Consider the following 24,940-nt stretch of genomic DNA (forward strand, 5'->3'; position numbering starts at 1 on the left):
AATATCCTCTCAAATCAGTTCCCCTGTTGGAATTTCATTAAGCCTAATCTAAACACTCAATCCATTCATAACAAATTTTCTTTTATGAATTTATTAACACTTAGGTCTTTCACTATATTCTAATTTATAAATAGTTGTAAGATAAATTATAAACTCTTAACATATTTTGATAAACTCACACTACCAAGGCACTCAAAATGTGTTTACCAAACGAATGAATGAATTTTTTGCAATGCACTAATTCCTGTAAGTCAGATAATTCAATAGGAGAAAACATGCTATAGAGGATAATTGCTTCTTCTTTCCTTCCCTCTTTCCCTCTTTCCTTCCTTCCTCTCTTTCTCTCCTTCCCTTATTTCTTCCTTTTCCTCATTCCTTCTCCCTCCCTCCCTCTTTTCCTCCCTTCTTCCTTCCCTCTCCTTCCTTCTTTTCTTTCAGGTAATAACATTATTTTAAAGTCTGTGAGATACAGGCCCCTATTTAAGAATTAAATTTCAGAATACTCACAATGTGAAATATTTCCAGTAAACTACATTTTCCCCTTGCATTGATTTTGATGAAAAATAGGGAAAAGGAAAAAGAATAAAGGAAAAGGTGAAATATACTACTAAAATGATCAAATGTTTCTTCAAAACTAAAAAATCATCTAAATACAGTCAAGGTTACTCTTAACTACTATGTAGAAGAGAAAACTCAACTGCAATGTGCAATGTACCTGTGGCCTATTGTTAAACCAAGTTTAAAATGGGTGAAATAATTTTTTACAAGTTTCACAGAAACTTGCAGAACTATGTAAAGCATTACCAACCCTATATGTCTGGTTTTTGTACATTTAAAAAATTTAGAAAAGAGTTGATTATGCTTCCCTATACATAAAGTATTGCTAGTTAAAAAAATAAATGATCATTATATTTCATTAAAAATTATTCAGCTCTCATTTATAAAAATAGTAGAGAGCTATCAAATCTCTATCAAAAAGTAGAGAACTATTACATTATAACTTGTAAATAATTTAGAAAAACAACAATACTACCATGCAGATCCAAGTGTTGGTTATACTTGACTCACCTCTCCCCCATTAACATATTCCATCACAAAACACAAACGGTCTTTTGTCTGGAAGGAATATTTCAGGGACTTGAAATGAAAAAGAAAACATGTTATATTATAATCCTACATTTTTACAACAGTATCAAAAATAGAACACTTAGAAACAGTAAGTGTGATTGATAAATTGTTCATGTTCCTTAAGAGTCTATTTATTCCTTTAAGAACATCTTAAATAAAAATTTATGAGAAATATAAAACACATTTTGTGAAGATCAGCAATGGGCATTATTTCGGGAAAAACTAAAATTATAATTATTAGTAAACAATCCTAACTCTTAAAAGTTTCTTCCTTTTGAAAGTCTATCTGTTGTTCTTAATCTTAAAACACTTCAATGGGACCAGGAACATACAAGAACTTTGCAAATCAAAGAAAATGGCATACCTAAATAAATGTGACTGAAAATGTTATTTTTCATACTTAATTGCTACAATAAAACTCCCTTAAATATAAAATGTTATGATTATAACATCTTTCCCCTAGTCACTTACTGTTAAAAAGGGATGTCTAGTGTTCTTTAATACTCTGCTTTCAGTTAAAGTGTGTGCCACTTCATCCTATGAAAGAAAAAGGCAAATAAACTTTTAATATATGTTCCGTGCACAAATAATATAAAAATTTCGCTATTTCTCTAAGACCAGAAGAGATTAAACCCAAACACAGAAAAAGATTTTAAACACATGCTCCTTTATTGCTTAGCTTCTCATCTACCAAAAAAAAAAAAAAATCAAATTAGTGATTTAAATCAGATGGCTATCATGTATAAACGCAGTCATACTTTATCAAAGTATATCAATAATGATATAATAATAAGCAAAAATTACCAGGGATACAGAAAATGAAATAGTAAGCCTTTCCCCTTGAAGAGAATGTCCTGTAAGTTAACAGCTAGGCATGGAGTAGTTAATATTTCCATGTTTGTGTTACATTGTATTCAGGGGATACAAAGGATATATTTCAGTAAAGATCATAGAATTGGTAAGTCTTCTACCTAAAAGAAAAATAAGTTATTGAAAAGAGGAACACAGTACACATTAAGAGGTTTAATTCTAAATTATACATTTCAGAAATAAAAATAGTATAAAACTGTATATTTTTGTTTTGTGGCTTTTTAGCATGCTTTTCTTAAAAAAAAAAAAATCATAGCCTATTCTAGGACACTTTCAAGATCTGGATATATCTAAAGCCAAAAATACACTAAGACTGTATTTCCCCAATCTTGTACATAAATTTCATCTTGACATCAAAAGTGAACTAGGGAAGATTTTCTTCAACATGGAGAACTGGAAAAATGTTTCATATCTCAAAAATAACACTATTTTAAAGAATAAAGGAAAGGAAGATAAATGCTGAAACTAACACAACATTTCTGGTTTCTGCTTCTGCCAAGATCCTAAACAAAGCCCTTGCTGGATCAATTTATTAACACTGCCAGCAAATCAAGACTATAAGTAAGAAGTGGAAACTTTAGGACACTGTATTAATCTTTACAAAAGCATCTGACCTTATTTAGACTTAAAAGATAAACAAGCAACAGAATGATCAAAGATGCTAAAATCCAAAAGCCATTCCAAGAGAGTGAGACCGATTCTTTTTTTTTAATTAATTAATTTTACTTGGAGGATAATTACTTTACAATATTGTCATGGTTTCTGTCACACAACAATATGAATTGGCCATAGGTATACATGTGTCCCCTCCATCCTGAACTCCCCCTCCTCTCTCTCCCCCCACCCTATCTCCTCCAGGTTGTCACAGAGCTTTAGGTGCCCTGCTTCGTATGTCAAACTTGCATTGACATATGGTAATGTATATGTTACAATGCTCTTCTCTCAAATCATCCCATCCTCTCCTTCTCCCACTGAGTCCAAAAGTCTGTTCTTTACGTCTGTGTCTCTTTTGCTGCTCTGTACATAAGATCATAAGTACCATCTTTCTAGGTTCCATATGTATGCATTAATATACAGTGTTTGCCTTTCTCTTTCTGACTTACTTCACTCTGTATAATAGGCTCCAGGTATACGTGTCTTTGTCAATTAAGTAAAGTGTAATGACATAGTATTTAAAACCAGTGAAATAAAGTATGGGTAAGAAAACATTCAAGTCTTATTTGGTTAATAAGAACCAGGTTTAAATGCTCAAACATGAAAACCATGATCATATCATACCATAAATTTTAAATTAATTAGAACACCAAACATCTTAATAAAAAATAATAAATATAAACGATATCAGAACTAATTTCTATACCCACAATGCTTACCATAATGATTAGTATACAGTAGGTAGTTGTTAAATGTTTTGTTGAACTTAACAGTTTATCATAGCAATGAATTACAAGATGTCACATACGTGGGACTTTCATTCAATCATTTATTCTTTCAATAAATATGAAACAAATACACTCTGGGTATTGTTCTATCCACTGAATACAGGATACTGAACACCACAGACAAAAGTCCTGCCCTCCTGGAGCTATCATTCCAGTTGGTCAGATGGTGGTCAGCATTAATGGAAAAAACAAAGAAGACAAGGGAAGGCTAAAGTTTATGAGAATCATACAATGGAGACAAAATACATGATTAAGGATTATACAAGTGGCTGTTTTATGGCTATAAAACTGAATTCACTGATTAAAAGATGAAATCCTTGACATGCATTTACTAAATAATAACAGTGCAAGTATAAAATCTTTTTTTTTTTAAAAAAAGACATATGATTCTTTTGCTCATGGAGTTGACATGCTAGTGGAGAAGACACTGGTGCATATCAAATTGGTACAAATCCAATTTAAGAAATAATTACGAATTCTGATAAGTGATCTTATGAGAAAATGGGGTAAAGAAGGAAAATTAATGCTACTGGAAGATCACAGGTTGAGTAATATGATAGTGTAGGATTGGGGGATTGGGGCACACACTGATTTCTGTTTTTAAATTTGCTCAGGTTCCTCTCAGAAGGACAGCAAAAACAGGAGTGATCAATTAGGAGACAACTGCAGTGTAAGAGTGAAATTAGGATGGCTAGGATGACTGCCAGTGGCACCAGAGCTAGATAAAGTGTTTGAAATATTTTTGAAATATAAAATTAACAGTGAAAAACTAACAGCTATATGCTTTCAACAGAGGATAAAGTAGAAGTATTACTTTATATGCAGTCAGAGAAGGCAACATTTACCAGTTATGCTTTAGGATTTTAAGTGATCTGAGGCAGTAAACTAGGAAAAGACTAAAAAAAGAGAAGTATGAAACCCATTTGGAAAAGATATCCTAGCACTTCAGTTAATATTTCTGGCAACTATTTCATTCTATTTTGTTGAAACAAGCTCATTATATGTAATAGTTATTTTTCTAAATCACTTAGTAAGTTCCATGAAAGATTATTTTTTTTCCTATATTCTGTAATCTGCCTAACCACATTAAAGGAGTCAAGTAAAGATGTAGGTAGGCAAAAGCTAAAACAGTATTTCTTTGTTTTAAGAATGAAACCAGAATTAATACCATGTACATATATTTTATGTATTAAAATGTATTTTCTACCATACTTTACATCCGATCAAATTAAAATTTTCTCCTTAATGCAAATTTAATGGTACAGTATTTCACATACTAATTAGTTTCTGCTATGAAGATAAGGTATGCACAAGCTAAAAAGTAAACACAGATGTCAATAATTTTTAATTACAGTTAAAAGCAACATGTCAAAACAAAAAGTTATAAATAACAGTGATAAAACTTAGGGGCTAAAACAATATGATGCTTTTCTAAAAATCCATTTGTTGATCGTGATTACAAATAAAGAGTGCTTGGGTATATAAGTAAAATGTTTTCATGAAAAAGCTTTTGAAATTTAGTTTCATATATATTCATCCATGGCAAAAGACTAATGAATTTTAAAATCTAATTTCTTTCATAGAAAGCAGCTTAGGGAGAATGGAATTTTTCATGTTTTTTTGCAAACATGACACAGAAGAATAGTCTTCCTCATACTCATTTTTCCAATCCTCTCTAATTTATCTCTACCCTTTACCAAACATGGTCTAAACTTCTCCTTTTCATGCTCCCCACTTATTGCTTTTTGGTAGTTGTTCTTGGCGGCAGGTGGACAAGGAGCAAATGAAGACAGAGAAACGGAAGAGAACATCTCTATCACTATGGACACCACAGGTGTCACCTCCTTTAATCCCTGTAGCAACCGAGCAGGTGTCTTTGATGATTCCCAGTTTATATGAGGTAACTGAGGTTCACAGAAGTTAAACTGCTCAGATTGCAGGTGAAAAGGTCAAGACTGATCTCATCTAAGTCCAACATCAACGGTCATTTCCAACAACTCAGTAGCAACTTAACCAGGTACACGTTAACTCTGTTCACATTATTTTCTCCCTTTTGACTACAAGACTCTAAAAACTGACTTCATGAAGCTGGTTGAAATCAAGATACATGACATCTACAGCATTTAAACAAAAATAATCCAGAGCTATAAATGAGGCCTAGAGGAGGAGATGATGGAGGTGGGGAAGCAAGGAGAAGAGGGGAGAAAAGATTTTACCTTGGTATCTTTCTTCTTAATCAACCACAATGACTACAAGTGATCATTATGTACTTGCTCTGTTTTGACAAGCCGTATGTCAGAAATCTATGTATTTTTCCCCATAGAAAGGATGTCGTACTTGGTGCTGTTTGGTCGTTAAGCTGTATCTGACGCTTGCAACCCCAGGGACTGTAGCCCGCCAGGCTCCTCTGTCCATGGGATTTCCCAGGCAAAAATAATGGAGTGGGTTACCATTTCCTTCTGCAGGAGATCTTCCCAACCCAGGGACTGAATCTATGTCTCCTGCATTGCAGGTGAATTCTTTACCAACTGAGCCACCATACTATCATTCAATCTGTCATGCAATCCTGATGGCTCTTCATCAAAATATGCCCCAGACTGAATATGTCTTACCACCTCCACTGCTAATACCCTGATGCAAGCCACTATAATCAATTATCTGGATTATTGCAGTTAACTCCTAACAAGCTCCCTGCTTCCACTGTCTATTCTCAACGCTACAGCCAAGGTGATGATATTAAAATAAAAACTATATCATGATATAGTAAACTATACATGATATAGTAAAAAAAAAAAGTATAAAAACTTCCAATGGCTGACCAGTACAATGAGTAAAAACCAACATCCTTATAGCATCTACCACTATCATAAACAACTCTCCACTGTTTCACTCTATGCAAGCCATGCTAGACTAGATTCCTAGCTATTTTTAAAATATGCTGCTTCCTCAGTGCTTTTTTTTGGTTGTGATTTCCTCTATCAGGAATATTCTTCCTCCCAAATACCTGAATGGTTTGCTTCCTCATTTCCTTCAAATGTTCACTGAAATTTCACTTTCTCAATGAGTTCTTCTGTGATCATTTAAGACAGCAAAACCCACAAAAATCACTTAACACTACCCAAAAACTAGTGGAACTACTAAATGAATTCAGCAAGATAGCAGGATAAAACATCAACATACACAAATCTCTTTCACTACACTAATAATGACATATCAACAAGAGGAAGTTAAAAAAAATCCTGTTTGAAATCGTATCAAGAAAATAAAATACCAAGGAGGTGAAAAATCTATACATTGAAAACTATAAAACACTGATAAAGGAAACTGAAGACAATTTAAAAATGAAAAGGAAAGATCCCATACCCTTGGAGAGGAACAAATAATATCATTAAAATGGCCATACTACCCAAAGCAATTTACAGATTTAATGCAATTTTTATCCAAATACCTATGACTTTATTCATAGAACTGGAACAAATATTCTTAAAATTCATATGGAACCACAAAAGACCCTGAATTGCCAAAGCAATCTTGAGATGGAAGAACAGAGCTGGAAACATGCTCCCTGACATCAGACTATATTACAGAGCTACAGTAATCAAAGCAGCATGGTACTGGCACAAAAACAGATTTATAGCCCAATGGTACAGAATAGAGAGCCCATAAATAAACCCATGCACCTATAGTCAATCCATGACAAAGGAGGCAAATATATAAAATGGAGAAAAGACAGCTTCCTCAACAAATGGTGATGGGAGAGTTAAACAGCTACATGTACATCGATAAAATTAGAACACTCCCTAACACCATATACAAAAATAAACTCAAAATGTTTTAAAGACCTAAATATAAGACATGACACAACAAAACTCCTGACCAGAACACAGGCAAAATATTCTTGGACATAAATTAATACAATATTTTCTTAGATCAGTCTCTGAAAACAAAAGAAGTATAATCAAAAATAAAACAAAAAATGGGACCTAAACAAACTTAAAAATTTTTTTGCATAGCAAAGGAAACCATCAACAAAACAAAACAAAAAACCTATGGAGTGGGAGAAAAATATTTTCAAATGATGCTACAGACAAGGAATTAATATCTAAAATACACAAGAAGCTCATAAAACTCAATTAAAAAAAAAACCTTAAAAAGTGGGCAGAAGCATTAAACAGACATTCCTCCAAAGAAGATGCTCAGCATCACTAATTATTTTTGCTGTTGTTTAGCTGCTAAGTCATATCCAACTCTTTTGCAACCCCATGGACTATAGCCCACCAGACTCCTCTGTCCACAGGCGTTTCCAGGCAAGAATACTGGAGTGGGTTGCCATGGTCTCCTCCAGGGGATCTTTGTGACGCAGGGATTGAACCTGGGTCTCCTGCATTGGTATGCAGATTCTTTACCACTGAAGAAGCCCTCACTAATTATTAGAGAAAAGGAAATAAAAATCACAGCAAAGTACACTGTCACTTCAGTACCATTTCACACTTGTCAAAATGACTATCATCAAAAAGGCTACAAATAATAAATGCTAGAGAAGATATGGAGAAAAGGGAACTCTCCTATACTGTTGGTGAGAATGTAAATTGGTATAGCCACTATGGCAAACAGTATGGAGGTTCCTTAAAAAACTAAAAACAGAACTACCATATGATCCACCAATCCCACTCCTGGGTATATATTCAGAAAAACCAAAAACTACATTTAACTATGGCTGGTTCATATTGATACATGGCAGAAACTAACATAATACGATAAAGCAACTGTTCTCCAGTTAAAAATAAATAAATTAAAAAATATATACATGCACCTCAATGTTCACAGCACTAGTATTCACAACAGGCAAGACACGGAAACAAGTCAAGTATCCATCAGTAGATGATTAATTTAACAAGATGTGGCACATGTATATGTATATAAACACACATACATGCATATACACAATGAAATATTACGCAGCCATAAAAAGAATGAAATGATGCCATTTGCAGGAACATGAAAGGACCTAGAGATCATTATAGTTAGTGATGTAAGTCAGACACAGAAACACAAATATTGTATCACTTTTTATGAGGAATCTAAAAAAAATTAAATGAATTCTATAAAGAAAACAGAAAGACTCACAAACACAGGAAATAAACTTATTGACAGAAGTGATGAGCTAATTAGGCATATGGGATTAACAGATTCAAACTACTATACATAAAATAGATAGGTAACAAGGATTTATTGTGTATCTCAGAGAATTATACTTAACATGGAATATAATCTTAATATGGTATATAATCACAAAAAATAACTGAATCACTAAGCTATACACCTGAAACTAAGACAATTTAGTAAACATTTTTAAAAAAACTGCAAAATTCTAGTTGTGAAATAAAGAATTCCTGGGGATTTAATGTACAGAATGATAAATAGTTAATAATACTATAATGTGTATTGGAAAGATGCTAAGAAAATAAATCTTAAAAGTTCTCATGACAAGAAATAAAGTTTGTCCCCATGGGTAGTGATAAATTTTAAGCAGACATACAGTAGTGATCATTTTAGTTTCAAATCTACTAAGGATGCTTTTCTATTCAACAGTTATATAAAATTTATCAGTACAAATAATCTATGCTAATAATCTATACTGTTCACTACTTTAATAAAAAATTCAAACTGTTAGGGGAATATCAAAAAATCACTAGTATAATTAGTGACACAGGTCCCAAATACATAGCGAAAACATTCTCCCAAATGAACACAAACTAAAATTTCCTCTGAAAAGAATAAAAGACTGTACATAATAGATAATATTATAAACTTTTGAAAAATTTAATACTATAAATAAATATCAATATACAGATATTATGCAGCTATAGCCTATAACCAACATTTTGCTTATTTAATGGAATTTCTATAGTCATGTGCGTGCATGAGCACACACACATGTGGACAACATAAACAAAAATTTAATAATCAACTCTTGTATTATTACCTTGGCAATAATAACTTCTTTCTTCAGAATCTTCATAGCATAATATTTTCCACTTGCCTTCTCTCGAACCAAAATAACTTTCCCAAAAGTGCCTTTACCTAGTAGTTTCAAATAGTCAAAATCATTCATTGTCTGAAAAATACAAATTAAAATATATAATATGAAACATCTGATGAAATTTATTTGTAAACATCTATGTATATATTTGGCATTATCTACTCAAAATCAAATTTTATCCATTTCTAAGAATGCTTAAGTTAATCAGGATCAGCCTGGCATCGGCTTTCCCATCCATAACCATGGATGCTGGAAATAATTTAAACAATTTTCAGATAGTGGAGACAATAATTTTGAGCACAGAATCTCTCAACTATTAATTATTAGTAAAGTATAAGGGCAAAGGGAAAACTAAAACCAACTTTACTCACTTCCAAGTATTCAAGTTTCTAAGGATTTAATAGTGCCACTCCCCTACATGATGAGTCAATCAAAAATGTCCTCCACAAACATTTCCAAATATATCTAAGAGAAAAGTACTTTTGAATGGACTGTTTGAGAATGTACTCTATCAAAATAAGGATGGATTCCAAGAAAAAGAAAGATACGTGTATAAGAAACACTGAAAAGAATTCTGCAGCTCAGTTCAAAGAAAGAACAGCAGTACATCTGCTGAGAACACAAGTGGTCCAATTCAGAACAGGAAGTCATGAAACTCTAAGAATGCCTCTAATCTGCCTGTTTTCAATTTCATTTCTCATTCCCATCTCTAAGTTGGGTGATTACCAGGATTTTACTAAGGAGAATTACTACTTGCTCTCTACAGCTTCCTCTATGAATGCCTATCCTGCTCTATTTATCAATAAACTTCCAAAAATTTGATCATGTTTGTTCACTAAGGCCTTCCCCCCACCCAGCTTTTTCTTTCTGTGAACTTTTCCCTTTTAAAAATTTACTAACATTTTAATAGGCTTTAGATGAAAGAGTAGGTATGCTTAGTTTACAATCTTAAACTCCGTTTCAGTTCAGTTCAGTTGCTCAGTCGTGTCCGACTCTCTGCGACCCCATAAATCACAGCACGCCAGGCCTCCCTGTCCATCACCAACTCCCGGAGTTCACTCAGACTCACGTCCATCGAGTCAGTGATGCCATCCAGCCATCTCATCCTCGGTCATCCCCTTCTCCTCCTGCCCCCAATCCCTCCCAGCATCAGGGTCTTTTCCAATGAGTCAACTCTTCACATGAGGTGGCCAAAGTAATGGAGCTTCAGCTTTAGCATCATTCCTTCCAAAGAAATCCCAGGGTTGATCTCCTTCAGAATGGACTGGTTGGATCTCCTTGCAGTCCAAGAGACTCAAGAGTCTTCTCCAACACCACAGTTCAAAAGCATCAATTCTTCGGCGCTCAGCCTTCTTCACAGTCCAACTCTCACATCCATACATGACCACAGGAAAAACCATAGCCTTGACTAGACGGACCTTAGTCGGCAAAGTAATGTCTCTGCTTTTTAATATGCTATCTAGGTTGATCATAGCTTTCCTTCCAAGGAGTAAGCGTCTTTTAATTTCATGGCTGCAGTCACCATCTGCAGTGATTTTGGAGCCCAAAAAAATAAAGTCTGACACTGTTTCCACAGTTTCCCCATCTATTTCCCATGAAGTGATGGGACCGGATGCCATGATCTTCGTTTTCTGAATGTTGAGCTTTAAGTCAACTTTTTCGCTCTCCTCTTTCACTTTCATCAAGAGGCTTTTTAGTTCCTCTTCACTTTCTGCCATAAGGGTGGTGTCATCTGCATATCTGAGGTTATTCATATTTCTCCTGGCAATCTTGATTCCAGCTTGTGTTTCTTCCAGTCCAGTGTTTCTCATGATGTACTCTGCATATAAGTTCAATAAGCAGGGTGACAATATACAACCTTGATTAACTCCTTTTCCTATTTGGAACTAGTCTGTTGTTCCATGTCCAGTTCTAACTGTTGCTTCCTGACCTGCACATGGATTTCTCAAGAGGCAGGGCAGGTGGTCTGGTATTCCCATCTCTCTCAGAATTTTCCACATATTAAAATAACAAATTGGGCTTCCCTGGCAGCCCAGCAGTTAAGACTCCACACCCCACTGCAGGAGGTGCCGGTTTGCTCTCTGGTCTGGGAACTAAGATCCTGCATGTCACACAGCATGACCAGAACAATAACAAAAACAATTTAAGAGGGTGGGGTTTTATCCTACTAACAATCAGAAGTTATTGAAAATTTTTGTGCCTTTTTAGAAGTATTTCTTTCCTCTTTACCACCCGTTTGAAGTAAATGTCAGAAATATCTCAAAGCTATAACTTTAGCTTCTACCTTAAGAAACTACAAAAAGACCAAATTAAACTCAGAAGAACTAGAAAGAAAAATAATAAAGATCAAGGCAGAAGTCAATTAGGGATGTCCCTGGCAGTCTCTCCAGTGGTTAAGAATCTGCACTTCCACTGCAGGGAGCATGGGTTCGATCCCTGATCAAGGAACTGGAATTCCACCTGCTATATAGCATGGCATGGTGTGGCGAAAAAGAAAAAAGAAATCAATTAAATTTTAAAAAGAAAGAAAAGGCGGGAAGGTCAAGATGGTGGAGGAGTTAGGAGGATGTGCGTTCACCACTCCCTACAAAAGCATCAAGAATACATTCACAAAAGAACAATTCTCAGAGAAAAGGCCGAATGCTAGCAGAGGACCTTGGACACACAGAAGGACAAGAAAGATCCCTGTAAAACCGGCTAGGATGAAAGAAAGAAGAGAGAAAAGAGGAGAGGTCCCACATCTCAGGAAGCCCCCTCACCAATGGAGAGATCAGTTGGCACAGCAGGGGAGTTAAGAGGCTATTACAAAAGGACAACAACAGGTCTGTGGTAGGCAGGACAAAGTGAGACCTACACAGACAGTCCATGCTACAGCCCTGGGGCTCCAGCTTGAGACTTGTGTTCCTGGTGCAGACAGGGGCTGGGGGCAAGAACATGGGGTTTGGGGAGCAAACTGGGGAGAGGTCTGCTGTTGGTTGCTGCAAGGAGACAGCCTGAGGGGTCAGAAGTGAGGAAATCCACAAGTAGGAGTGTGTGCGGAGGAAACTCGACTGCCATAGAAGGGTCACTGTTATGTGTCAGAAGTGGAGCTGCCACTGCACCCTCTCTTCACCGCTGCCCTCACCTCCCCAGCAACTAGGAAGAGACCCCACCGGGGCTGGCTCTCCCACGCCCAGGCACTAGGGAGGGTCCCTGCTGGGTGGCTCTCTCACACCAGTTGTAAGGCGCTGGAAAGGGCCCCGCGTGGGGCTGGCTCTTTCACACCTGTGGCCGGGCACTGGGAGGAACCTCTGCTGGGGCAGACTCTGTCACACTCACAGCTGTTGCTACCCTGAGAACCTGCCACTGGGCACTAGGTAGAGCCAGCTTCCCCACACACCTCATCAACGCCTCAGCATGCACTCTCCTGCATGCAGCAAAGTGCTGGGAAGGGCCCCCAGCATTCTGACTCTTTCATGCCTGTGGCTGCCAGAGCCCCCATATGTCCTTGCCACCAGAGCTCCGCGATCCCAGTTGCCTCGCAGCTCTGTAGCTCCTTCTCATCCAGGCAAACTCTTGTGTTCCAGGGCCACCTCGGGAGTAGACCCCTTTGGATGGCCCACAAGAAGAGGTTGAGGCTAAAGCCATAGCTAAGCCCGAGGGGACATGCAACTAAGGAAGAAAAGCTAGCATCTCTCCTCTCAGGTGCCCAAAAGGCGAACTGACTCTCTCGAGGCCAGCCTTATAAACTCTGCACCTATAGAACATCTGAATAGACAAACAGTGTGCTCCCGCAGCCAAGCTTTTGCAGCTGTAGACTTTCTCAGCACATACATGTGGGGACTGGGCCAGGCTAGAGTCGGCGCTGCCTCCATAGTGCCCACAATGGGTCCACACCCATGATTACGCATTCCTGGGACCTGACTTCAGTGGACCTAGACTGGTGGCCTGGTGAAAACAATCTTAGAGACACCAGGGCCAACAAACAGCATACTCACAGTTGAGGCGGGGTCGAGAGCAGTGCTACCAACAGTGTAATCTGACAGTGTAAGCTGGCACAAGGGGTGACAGGTGACACAACAGAGCACACTCACAGGTGAACAGCTACAGTGTCTTCCCTTCCAGCAGGAGTGCTCCAATCCCTCCTACCTTGCACTGTAGATCATAAACACAAAAGCTAAGGAGCAGATCTGGGGCCCTCTACACCAACAACTAGGAAGCAGATCCTATCTCTGACAGGGCAGTGACCATCAGAGAGCAATGAGGAGGTCCTGCTCAATACCCAGTGCAGGCTCTGGTCACCAAAACATCAGTCAGACTCCTATCAATGTGATAATGGCCAACAGAGAAAGAAGTGGTGGCAGTCTACTCTAAATACAACCCTCACACAAAACACATTAAACCCACAAAGGCTACTCAGAGATGTTACCACGCAAAACAGCCCTCCAAGACAATCTGAGGGTATGGTGTCGGAGAGAAGAACACCCAGGGCATTCAGCCTTGAAGGCCAGCAGTGCTTGAGTGCAGGAGCTCCACTGGGCTGGGGGAAACATCTTGGAGGATATACCCAGGTCTCATGCATGCTGGCACCCAGCACAAAGTGACAGCTCCATGGAAACCTGGATTAAACCACCTATGAGTCTTAGAGAGACCCCTGGGTAGGTGAAGGCCAACTGTCGCTCACTGTGAGGGAAAGAACACTGGTAACAGCAGTCTCAGGGAGTATCAGCCAATGTGAGATCTCCTGGAGGTCCGTGTTTTGGCACCAAGACTTGGCCCCATCCAACAACCTGCGAGCTCCAGAGCTGCAAAGCCTCAGGCCACACAACCACCAGGACAGATGGCCTAATGCATACTGAGCTCACAGCCACATCAAAACACACCCCTTGACACGGCCCTGTCCATCAGAGGGACAAAGCCCAGCTCCACCTACGAGAGGGAAGGCACCAATCCCACTTGCCAGGAAGCCTACACAAGCCTGTGGACCTACACTCTCACCCGGAAGCGGACGTCAGAAAGAGGAGAAACTATGGTCCTGTGGCCTATGGGAACGGAGGCCACAAACACAGAAAGACAAAATGAGACAACAGAAATGTGCTGCAAACAAAGAAACAAGAAAAAACCCACAAGAACAGCTAACTGAACAGGAGACAGAAAATCGCCATGGAAAAGAAACAAGATTAACGATAGGAAAGATGATCCAAAATCTCAAAACAGAGCTGGGGGCACAAACTGAGAAGATACAAGAAATGTTTAATAAGGAGCCAGACGATTTAAAGAGTGAGCAAATGGAGGTGAACAAGACAATAACTAAAATGAAAAAAACACTAGAAAGAATCAACAGCAGAATAACTGAGGCTGAAGAACAAAAGTGAGGTGGAAGACACAGTGGTGGAAATCACTACCACAGAACAGAATAAAAACGAATGAAAAGAAACGACAGTATCAGAGACCTCTAGGACAGTATTAAATGCACTAACATTCAATTATAGGAGTCCCAGTAGGACAAGAAACAGAGAAAGGGCCTGAGAAAATATCTGAAGAATTCAAAGAGATTATAGCTAAAAACTTCCCTAACATGAAAAAAGAAACAGTCACTTGGCTAGGAATCACAGACAGTCCTGCACAAGGTGAACCCAAGGAGGAACACACTGAGACACATTAATCAAACTGACAAAAATTAAAGACAAATAAACATTAAAAGCCATAAGGGAAACATAACAAACAGCATACATGAGAATCCTCATAAAGTTCTCAGTCGATTTTCCAGCAGAAACTCTGCAGGCCAGAAAGAAGTGTTATGATACACTTAAACTGATGAAAGAAAAAAGAATATTCAGCAAGGCTCTCATTTACATTTGACAGAGAAATCAAAAGCTTTACAGAAAAGCAAAAATAAGAGAATTCAGTACCACCAAATCAGAAAAAAAACAAATCCAAAACAACGAATAAAATGGCTATAGGAACCCACATATCTATAATTACCTTAAATGTAAATGGATTAAATGCTCCAACAAAAAGTCAGAGACAGGCTAAATGGATACAAATCCAAGACCCAAATTTATGCTGTCTACGAGAGAAACACTTCAGACCTAGAGACACATACAGATGGAAAGTGAGGGGATATTTATTATTATGCAACTTTATTTTTCACAGAAGTAGAACAAAAAGATTTTAATTTGTATAGAAACACAAAAGACCCTGAATGGCCAAAAACAATCCAGAGAAAGACAATGACACTAGAGGAATCGGAAGCCGAGACCTCAGACCATATTACAATGCTATAGTCATTAAAACAGCAGGGTGCTGTCACAAAAACAGAAACACAGATCAATGGTACTGGGTGAAAAGTCCAGCGATAAAGCCATGCACCTATGGTCACTTAATCTATTATAAAGGAGGCAAGACTATACAATGGAGAAAAGACAGTCTCTTCGGTAAGTGGTGCTGGGAAAACTGGACAGCTACAGGTAAAGTAACAAAATTAGAACATTCACTAAAACTATACACAACAACATAGTCAAAATAGATTAAAGACCTAAAGGTAAGACTGCATCCTATAAACCTCTTGGGAGGAAAACAGGCAGAACATTCTCTGACATAAATCGCAGCAATCAAATTGTGGTTTTTGATCCACGTCTTGTAACTAAGCCATATGTTACATTATTGCTCAAAGCTTCATCTGAACAGTACCTTCTCTCACTTTATATCTAAAAATACTGGAAAATGATACTGTGTTCCATTATTGAATACTAAACATCATATAAACTGAAACTGAATTCTGGGGATAAAGATTAGAAAAGAATTTATAAACTGCTTTATGACATTTTCACCCAAAAAGCAATATATAATAATGAAATAGTACTATCTTCTTTAAGGACTGTAATTCTTAGGGACAAGGAGGTTAAAAAAAGGGATGACAGCTTTAACACCAAATTTCACAGCTCCTGTCAGTTTGTCAATCTTTTTTAAAAGAAGAATTTACATGGAAATTTATGTTACTAACAAAGCATTCTACATGATTAAATCAGAAACATTTATCATATCTATTTTTAGGGGGGATTTTTTTTTTTTATTCTTAGGGTTTTTTAAAATTTCTTTTTAATTGGAGGATAATTGCTTTACAGTAATGTGTTGGTCCCTGCCAGACATCAACATGAATCAGGTATGTATATGTCCCTTCCCTCTTGAAACTCCTTCCCCTCTCCTACCCTCTCCGACCCCTATAGGTTGTCATAGAGCACCTGATTTGAGCTCCCTGCATCATACAGCAAATTTCCACTGGTTATCTAATTTGCATATGGTAATATATGTATTTCCAGGCTACCCTCTCAATTCACCCCACCCTCTCCTTCCCCCGCTGTGTCCACAATTCTGTTCTCTATGTCTGCGTCTCTACTACTGCCCTGCCAATAGTTCATCATACCATCTTTCCAGATTCCATATATATGCGTTAATATACAAAATCTGTTTTTCTCTTTCTGACTTACTTCACTCTGTATAAAAGACTCTAGGTTCATCCACCTCATTAGGACTGATTCAAATGTGTTCCTTTTTTTAGCTGAAAATAATCCACAACTTCTTTATCTACTCATCTCTCAAAGATATCTAGGTTGTATCAGATCCAGTTTGATAAAACTTTAGAAAAATTAAAAAGCATCCATGATAGCAAATGCTCATCTCTAGTGGAATATACACAGTGATTATCTATTCTTTACAAAAAAAAATGCAACTTATTTTCCTTTTTTTGGATAGTGTTAAGGGCAAAGATACAATAAGATTTTATTTAAAATTAAGAGCATGATATACTATTTACAACAGCCAAAATATGGAAGAAATCTAACTCTCCATCAACAGATGAATGGATAAATATGTGGTATGTATTAATATCTGGTCTTCCCAGGTAGCTCAGTGGTAAAGAATCTGCCTCCCAATGGAAGAGACACCAGAGACGTGGGTTTGATCTCTGGGTCGGGAAGATCCCCTGGAGTAGGAAATAGCAACCCATTCCAGTATTCCTGTCTTGGAAAATTCAATGGACAGAGGAGCCTAGCAGGCTATATAATCCATGAGGTCGCAAGAGTTGGACACAATTTAGCAAGTAAAACAATGTGTTTATGTATATATGTGTATATGTACATATGTGTTATATGTACACATGCATGCAATGAAATATTACTCAGCCATAGAAAAGAATAAAATAAAACTATTTGCAGCAACATGAATGGACCTAGAGAAGTGAAGTGAAGTATATGTGGAAATTTAAAAACCAGTACAAATGAATTCTTTACAGACAGAAAACAAACTATGGTTACCAAAGGGGAAACCAATACAATATTGTAAATCAACTAACATAACTTTGTATATCAACTATATTTCAAAAAAAAAATTTTAACAGCTGAAACTTCTATAAAAATACTTCAATAAATTTTTTTTTAAATAAGGGCATTAGATACTCTATAGAAAAGTAATCCTCCAAAACCCAAACCTAAGAATTTATTAGAAAATATTTTTACAGAATTATACTCTTTCCTGTACATAATCTCTGTAACATATCAATGTGGCTGTTTTAGGCTACAAGATGCATGTGCATACACTAAGCGAGGGTGGGATGACTTGAGAGAACAGCATTGAAACATGTATATTACCATATGTGAAATACATCACCAGGCCAAGTTCGATGCATGAAACAGGGCGCTCAAAGTCGGTGCACTGGGACAACCATGAGGGATGGGATGGGAGGGAGGTGGGAGGGGGGTTCAGGATGGGGGACACATGTACACCCATGGCTGATTCATGTCAATGTATGGCAAAAACCACTACAATATTGTAATTAGCCTCCAATTAAAATAAATAAATGAAAATTTTTAAGTATATTCAAATCACACACTAGATTATAAGAAAAATAATTGTCAAGCCCCCAAACCCTCAAATTAGGTTACAAATACATATAAATGAAGAGAAATACAAGGAAAAGGATACAGTGGTTTTAGCAAGTTTGACCCCAAAGATCAACTCCACATACATTTACAATTTAAGAGATACACCAAATAAGGTCCAAGGAGTGAAAAGGAGTCTTTCAAGAAGTAAACCTCTCTGCCCACATCTCTCCTCCATTCCTTGAGTGCTTTTTCCCCAACATAAGGGGAAGCTCTAATCTTATCAAGTCAGTTTCTATAACACTGATTATGCTGCTCCTCCCTCTAGGTAGGAAGTGAGAAATGACTTGATTTCAGGTCTGTTCTTTTCTTTCTCTCCTTCTCTGTATGCTAGTGACTGCTGTGAGTTATGGTAGTCAGGCATTAAATAATAAAATTCCAAGAACTGGAATCAGACATAACGGGAATATAGGAGGTACTAACTACCGCACAATTGCACTCATCTCACATGCTAGTAAAGTAATGCTCAAAATTCTCCAAGCCAGGCTTCAGCAGTACACTAACCATGAACTTCCAGATGTTCAAGCTGGTTTTAGAAAAGGCAGAGGAACCAGAGGTCAAATTGCCAACATCCGCTGGATTATTGAAAAACGAAGAGAGTTCCAGAAAAACATCTATTTCTGCTTTATTGACTATGCCAAAGCCTTTGACTGTGTGGATCACAATCAACTGTGGAAAATTCTGAAAGAGATGGGAATACCAGACCATCTAACCTGCCTCCTGAGAAACCTATATGCAGGTCAGGAAACAACAGTTAGAACTGGACATGGAACAACAGACTGCTTCCAAATAGGAAAAGGAGTACGTCAAGGCTGTATACTGTCACCCTGCTTATTTAACTTCTATGCAGAGTACATCATGAGACATGGTGGGCTGGAAGAAGCACAAGCTGGAATCAAGATTGCCAGGAGAAATATCAATAGCCCCAGATATGCAGATGACACCACCCTTATGGCAGAAAGTGAAAGAGGAGAGTGAAAAAGTTGGCTTAAAGCTCAACATTCAGAAAACTAAGATCATGGCATCTGGTCCCATCACTTCATAGGAAATAGATGGGGAAACAGTGCAAACAGGGTCAGACTTTATTTTTTGGGGCTCCAAAATCATTGCAGATGGTAATTGCAGCCATGAAATTAAAAGACACTTACTTCTTGGAAGCAAAGTTATGACCAACCTAGATAGTACATTGAAAAGCAGACATATTACTTTGCCAACAAGGCTATGGTTTTTCCAGTGGTCATGTGTGAATGTGAGAGTTGGACTGTGAAGAAAGCTGAGCGCCAAAGAATTGATGCTTTTGAACTGTGGTGTTAGAGAAGATACTTGAGATTCCCTTGGACTGCAAGGAGATCCAACCAGTCCATTCGAAAGGAGATCAGTCCTGGGTGTTCTTTGGAAGGACTGATGCTGAGCCTGAAACTCCAATACTTTGGCCACCTCATGCGAAGAGTTGACTCACTGGAAAAGACCCTGATGCTGGGAGGGACTGGGGGCAGGAGGAGAAGGGGATGACAGAGGATAAGATGGTTGGATGGCATCACCGACTCGATGGATATGAGTTTGAATGAACTCCGGGAGTCAGTGATGGACAGGGAGGCCTGGCGTGCTGCGATTCATGGGGTCGCAAAGAGTCGGACACGACTGAGCGACTGAACTAATTATACTTTAGTACTGTAGTCCATAGGGTCGCAAAGAATCACAGACTACTGAGTAACTGAACTGAATTATACTTTACTGATCATATTTCCTAAGTCATGAGATGATAACCAAGTATGTCCAGAGAAGTCTATGTTGATCACTTAAAAACTAAGCAAAAATTTTATTTCCATTTGGCTATTAATCATTTAACCATGGCCCTTTACCTACTAACAGGGTCCAGACAGTGGCAGTTTGGCAGACCAAGGTTAGACATTTCTGAGTCTTCTAATCAAATTCCTTTGAAACATCATCTTTTAATTTAAACAAGGATCAGCACTTGAATCTGGTTGCAAGGCTGTTGCCTCTTCTCTCTACCACCATTATCTTTTCCTCTCCAAAGTTTCAATCTGAAGAGCAGAAACTAGGGCAATATTCTACCACTAAGGAAAATAACCATCTGTCTGACCCAAACAAGAGAGAACAGTCAGGACAGTTCTCAGCATAGCTATCATTATCAGTAGCTATTCTTTTCCTCCTAGTATCCATTTGTCAAAAAGTGAACAAAGAAATTGTATTCCATAAATTATGAGAAGGATATTCTTATCACAGAATATTTGGGTTTACAATCTAAAATTTAAAATAATCTGAATTTATACAATTCTTCTTCTTCTTTTTTTTTTTTTTACAATTCTTCTTATAAGTAACATTCACAAAAGATAGACAGTTGCCTCTTGACCAATATGGGTTTGGGCTGCATAGGTCCACTTATTTGTGGATTTTTTTCAATTGATTTTTTTTTTTTTTGGATCCACTATTGATTGAATCCTCAGATGCACCGCCACAGACAGATGCAAAGCAACTGTGGATATGGAGGTACTGCTGCTTCAGAGGAACCACAGATAGAGAAGAACCCAGATACAGAGAGTCAACTATAAATTAAAGGCAGATTGTTAACTGTACAGAGGGTGGGCTCACCAAGCCTCTGTGTTGTTCAAGTGTCAACTGTAGTTTTAGAGTCATTTATCTTAACAAAGTGATAGTAATATTTCACCCTTTTGAACCAAGTTATTAGGATTGTTCTAACACAGTTAGTCGGAGAAGGCAATGGCACCCCACTCCAGTACTCTTGCCTGGAAAATCCCATGGACGGAGGAGCCTGGTAGGCTGCAGTCCATGGTGTTGCGAAGAGTTGGACATGACTGAGCAACTTCACTTTCACTTTTCACTTTGATGCATTGGAGAAGGAAATGGCAACCCACTCCAGTGTTCTTGCCTGGAGAATCCCAGGGACGGGGGAGCCTGGTGGGCTGCTGTCTATGGGGTCGCACAGAGTCAGACACGACTGAAGCGACTTAGCAGCAGCAACAGCACAGTTAGTGGTACAAATGTTCTTTTCTGTACTCTGTTATTTCAAACTATTTTATATAATTTCATTTTAAATGAAGTATTAAAATTACAAGGAAATAAGATACAGGCCAAGTAAGAAAATGGACCCCATTCCAAAATTCAAAATAATACTTCTGACTATCAATTTTTCATTTTGGAGACTTAGTTTCAACAAGAGACTTCTAAGAGACTCTGTTTCAAAAATACGTAAATGTTTAATTATCTTTAAGTGGATAAAGTAAAATACTATCTAATACTAGCTAATATCCACTGAGCACTTAGTATATAAACAATTTACATATACTCCCAACTATATTTTAATCCTCACAACTCTGTGACGTAAATACCACTGTTAAGAAACTTCCCCCACAATAATACACATGGTAGATCCAGGACTTGAACACAAGCAGCAGGACAACAAAAGTTTCCCTTTCCACCAGTATTCTATAATACTGAAATTCGACTGATTTTTCCAAAAGTGCTCTAATACAAAATGAAATTAACTAATATCCAACCACTGCGTAAAAGCAACAATACAACATACTATTTCGAGAAACAAAGTACAAAATGAGAGTCTGTCTGTATAATTTTCTTTCTAATATAGCTTGATTATGTTATAAAAATATAGAGGTTGCAGAAGCTCAAGATATGTGAATCAATAAAAAGCAGACTGCATACTGAAGTTGCATAGTGTGTAAAGTCACTACATTCTTGAACAAGATATTTAACTTCTCTAAATATCAGATGACTCAAGTGTGAAATGGAATAATAACAGTGCCTATCCTTGTATGATTCCTATAAGGATCAAATGAGATAATACATATGAAAGTACAGCTCAGAGCCTGGCATGAAATAAGCATATAATAAATGCTTACAAGTGATAACTAGTAAAGGTGAGAAACTCTAAGACAATTGACACTGGTAATTGAAAACAGGAAAATGTATTATGCTTTAAAAATCATTTACAACCAGCCTTAACAGAAAAAGTAGTATTTTCCATTCTTGTATCATTCAAAGTGTTTGTCTCTCTTCATTCCAAATTCTGTAAATTTCCATTTTCATTTCCAAAATTTTTACACCAGTAACAGTAATTCTAGTTCAGTCAGTTCAGTTCAGTCGCTCAGTCGTGTCCGACTCTTTGCGACCCCATGAATCGCAACACACCAGGCCATCACCACGCCAGGACACCTCCCTGTCCATCACCATCTCCCGGAGTTCACTCAAAGTTAAGAATGTTATAAACTTCCCAATTTCAACCTCTAGTTATTTATACATCTTATTATTAATCTTTGTTACTCAGAAATTCTACAGCTGGTATAGTTTGCTACTGAATTAAGTAGTTTATTACTCAAAGGATGAGAATAATCAGGATATGACTTCAAATTTAGGAGCACAGTCAAATCTCAAATTAATTGTGTACATGTGAACATACATGAGCAAAATAACTTCTTTCTCTCTGAGAAGGAGGTAAAGGTAGACTGTGTTTTTCTCTTGGCAATAACTAAGGAACAAGGGCGCAGGGTAGATAAGGTGACTCAAAAGAAAACAGGGATACAGTACAGCTAACAAGTAGAGGATAAGTCTTCAAGGAAGTTACACAGGGTTCTCAGACATTTCGTTAAGATCAAGCATAGAATGTAATTCTAATTAGAACAGAAATTTCAGATAAGGAAAGGATAATTAAATCTAAATTGTAATTGCAAAGCTTACCTTCACATCTTTAGCACATAGGAAAAAGAGATTTGAACTCAGGCAGTCTAACACCAAAGAGTTCTTAATCACTGTGCTAATACAAAATTACATGGATAATTACCTTAAGAATTAGCATTTTTCAACCTGAAGATTAATTTAAAATCTAATATAATAAATATATTCTAAACATAAAAAAATGGCATGTTCATCTATTTTGAACACTTATACCCTTAATCTTAAAATACCCCTTTTTGCCTAGGAAGATGCTTTTCAATATTCTACAGTAATGAAAAACATAATTTACAATTCCCATAAATACATAAATTGGTGTTTATTATTCCAGAGCACTGAGGGTAAGAAAAGTCTGTTTCCCTCACTGGCTTAGAAGCAGCCATTAAAATAAAAAGCTATAATTTCCAAGATTGCTCACTTTCCTGCTGATATTAGTGAGGCTGGGGCACCAAACAGGAAGTTCACAGAGCCATTTAAGCTTCTGCTTTCAGGAGAACATAGAATGCCAAATGGAAAAAGACCAAATCATTAGGGAAAACATTTTATTTCCAAGTTTCTGAAATAGTATTAAAAACACAGTAAGGGAAAAATGCAAATTATAAAGTAGTATGATGGCACATCAGTCACCGCATCCTAATCAGCCCTTTCAGCATTCAATGCTAATTGCTGAAACACTGAAATAAAGTGATGTTCCAATTATGTGGTTTTAAACAAGGACAGGTTTAAGATCCACCTGATTAAAAACCATTCACACCAATGTAATGGCATATCATAAGATAACTGGCTAATAATTTTTGCAAACGGCAACTGTTGACATATTTCTTCCACACACATAAATGTTGTGCTGAAGAGGGAAATAAATGTTCTCTTCTACCTTTCTTTTATGATGGGTTGTAGAAGCATCCATCTCTTCCTCTCCTATATTATCAATTTGCGAAGTTGGACTACAATTCATTCTCTCTTCTTCTTGCCTCTGGAGTCTGTCTGCTACAGCCTGGATAGCTTCTGTCCATTCTTCCCTATAAAAATGAGAAAAAAATTCCTATTAATAAAGAATCATAAATAATGCAAATATTTCTCTTCTATAAAGTATAAAGTCAACACAAAGTCTATTTCAAAATAATACATATCCCCCATCATAACTCCAAGATGAAGTTGATCCTAGAAGTATTTTACATTACAGGCCTAAAGTTTTTATCAATACTAGCATTTATTTGGAGGTAAAAAGAAGAAGAAGAAGAGGAGGAGGAGAAGATGATGACTGTAAGAAAACTGAGTAAAAATTATTTAAAAGTATGATTAAATCTTAATTATCTGTACACATCTGTAAGTCCATCACTGACATATGCAGTTTCTCTATAAGGTCTAATAGAGGGAAGTGACAGATGTATAATTATGACTGCTGTGTGTTGTTGGACAGCAGAAACCAATACAACATTACTAAGGAATTTTCCCCCAATTAAAAATAAATTCTAAAAAAAGTTCAAAAAATTTTTCAAAGGCAAAATCTATTCCCAGATCATAGGTAAGTTTCATTTTAAAAAACTGATAGGCAGTTTGTAGCTTAAATAATAGGATTTAATAGCAGTAATATGAGGCTTTTACTTTTTGACAGCTGTGCTATCAGATAAAGGATCATTCACTTCCATATACAATTTGTATAAAATCAGTCTGTAGAGTTCATAAGATAGATTTTGCTAGAATTCTAAGTGGAACAACATTAAATCTATAGATCAATCTGGAAGAAACTGGTACCTTAATAAATTGAGTCTTCTAATCCATGAACATGGTATAGCTCTCCATTTATTTAG

At 37.0% G+C, this 24,940-nt stretch overlaps 1 protein-coding gene across 3 annotated transcripts in view; it reads right to left on the bottom strand.

Moving 5' to 3' along the window:
- AKT3 (AKT serine/threonine kinase 3) overlaps positions 1-24,940 on the bottom strand; it is a 279,685-nt gene that overhangs the window by 87,306 nt on the left and 167,439 nt on the right. For all 3 annotated transcript variants that reach the window (XR_005725001.1, XM_040263596.1, XM_040263595.1), the window contains 4 exons: positions 24,004-24,148; positions 9,427-9,558; positions 1,600-1,665; positions 1,069-1,137 (listed from right to left, as the gene is read on the bottom strand). Coding sequence is in view for 2 of the 3 variants with exons in the window: in XM_040263596.1 (XP_040119530.1) it covers positions 1,069-1,137; positions 1,600-1,665; positions 9,427-9,558; positions 24,004-24,148 (412 nt within the window). In the remaining variant the exon portion in view is untranslated. The remainder of the gene's footprint in view (positions 1-1,068; positions 1,138-1,599; positions 1,666-9,426; positions 9,559-24,003; positions 24,149-24,940) is intronic.

Source organism: Oryx dammah, unplaced genomic scaffold, assembly GCF_014754425.2.
Source record: "Oryx dammah isolate SB20612 unplaced genomic scaffold, SCBI_Odam_1.1 HiC_scaffold_21, whole genome shotgun sequence".
Lineage (NCBI taxonomy): Eukaryota > Metazoa > Chordata > Mammalia > Artiodactyla > Bovidae > Oryx > Oryx dammah.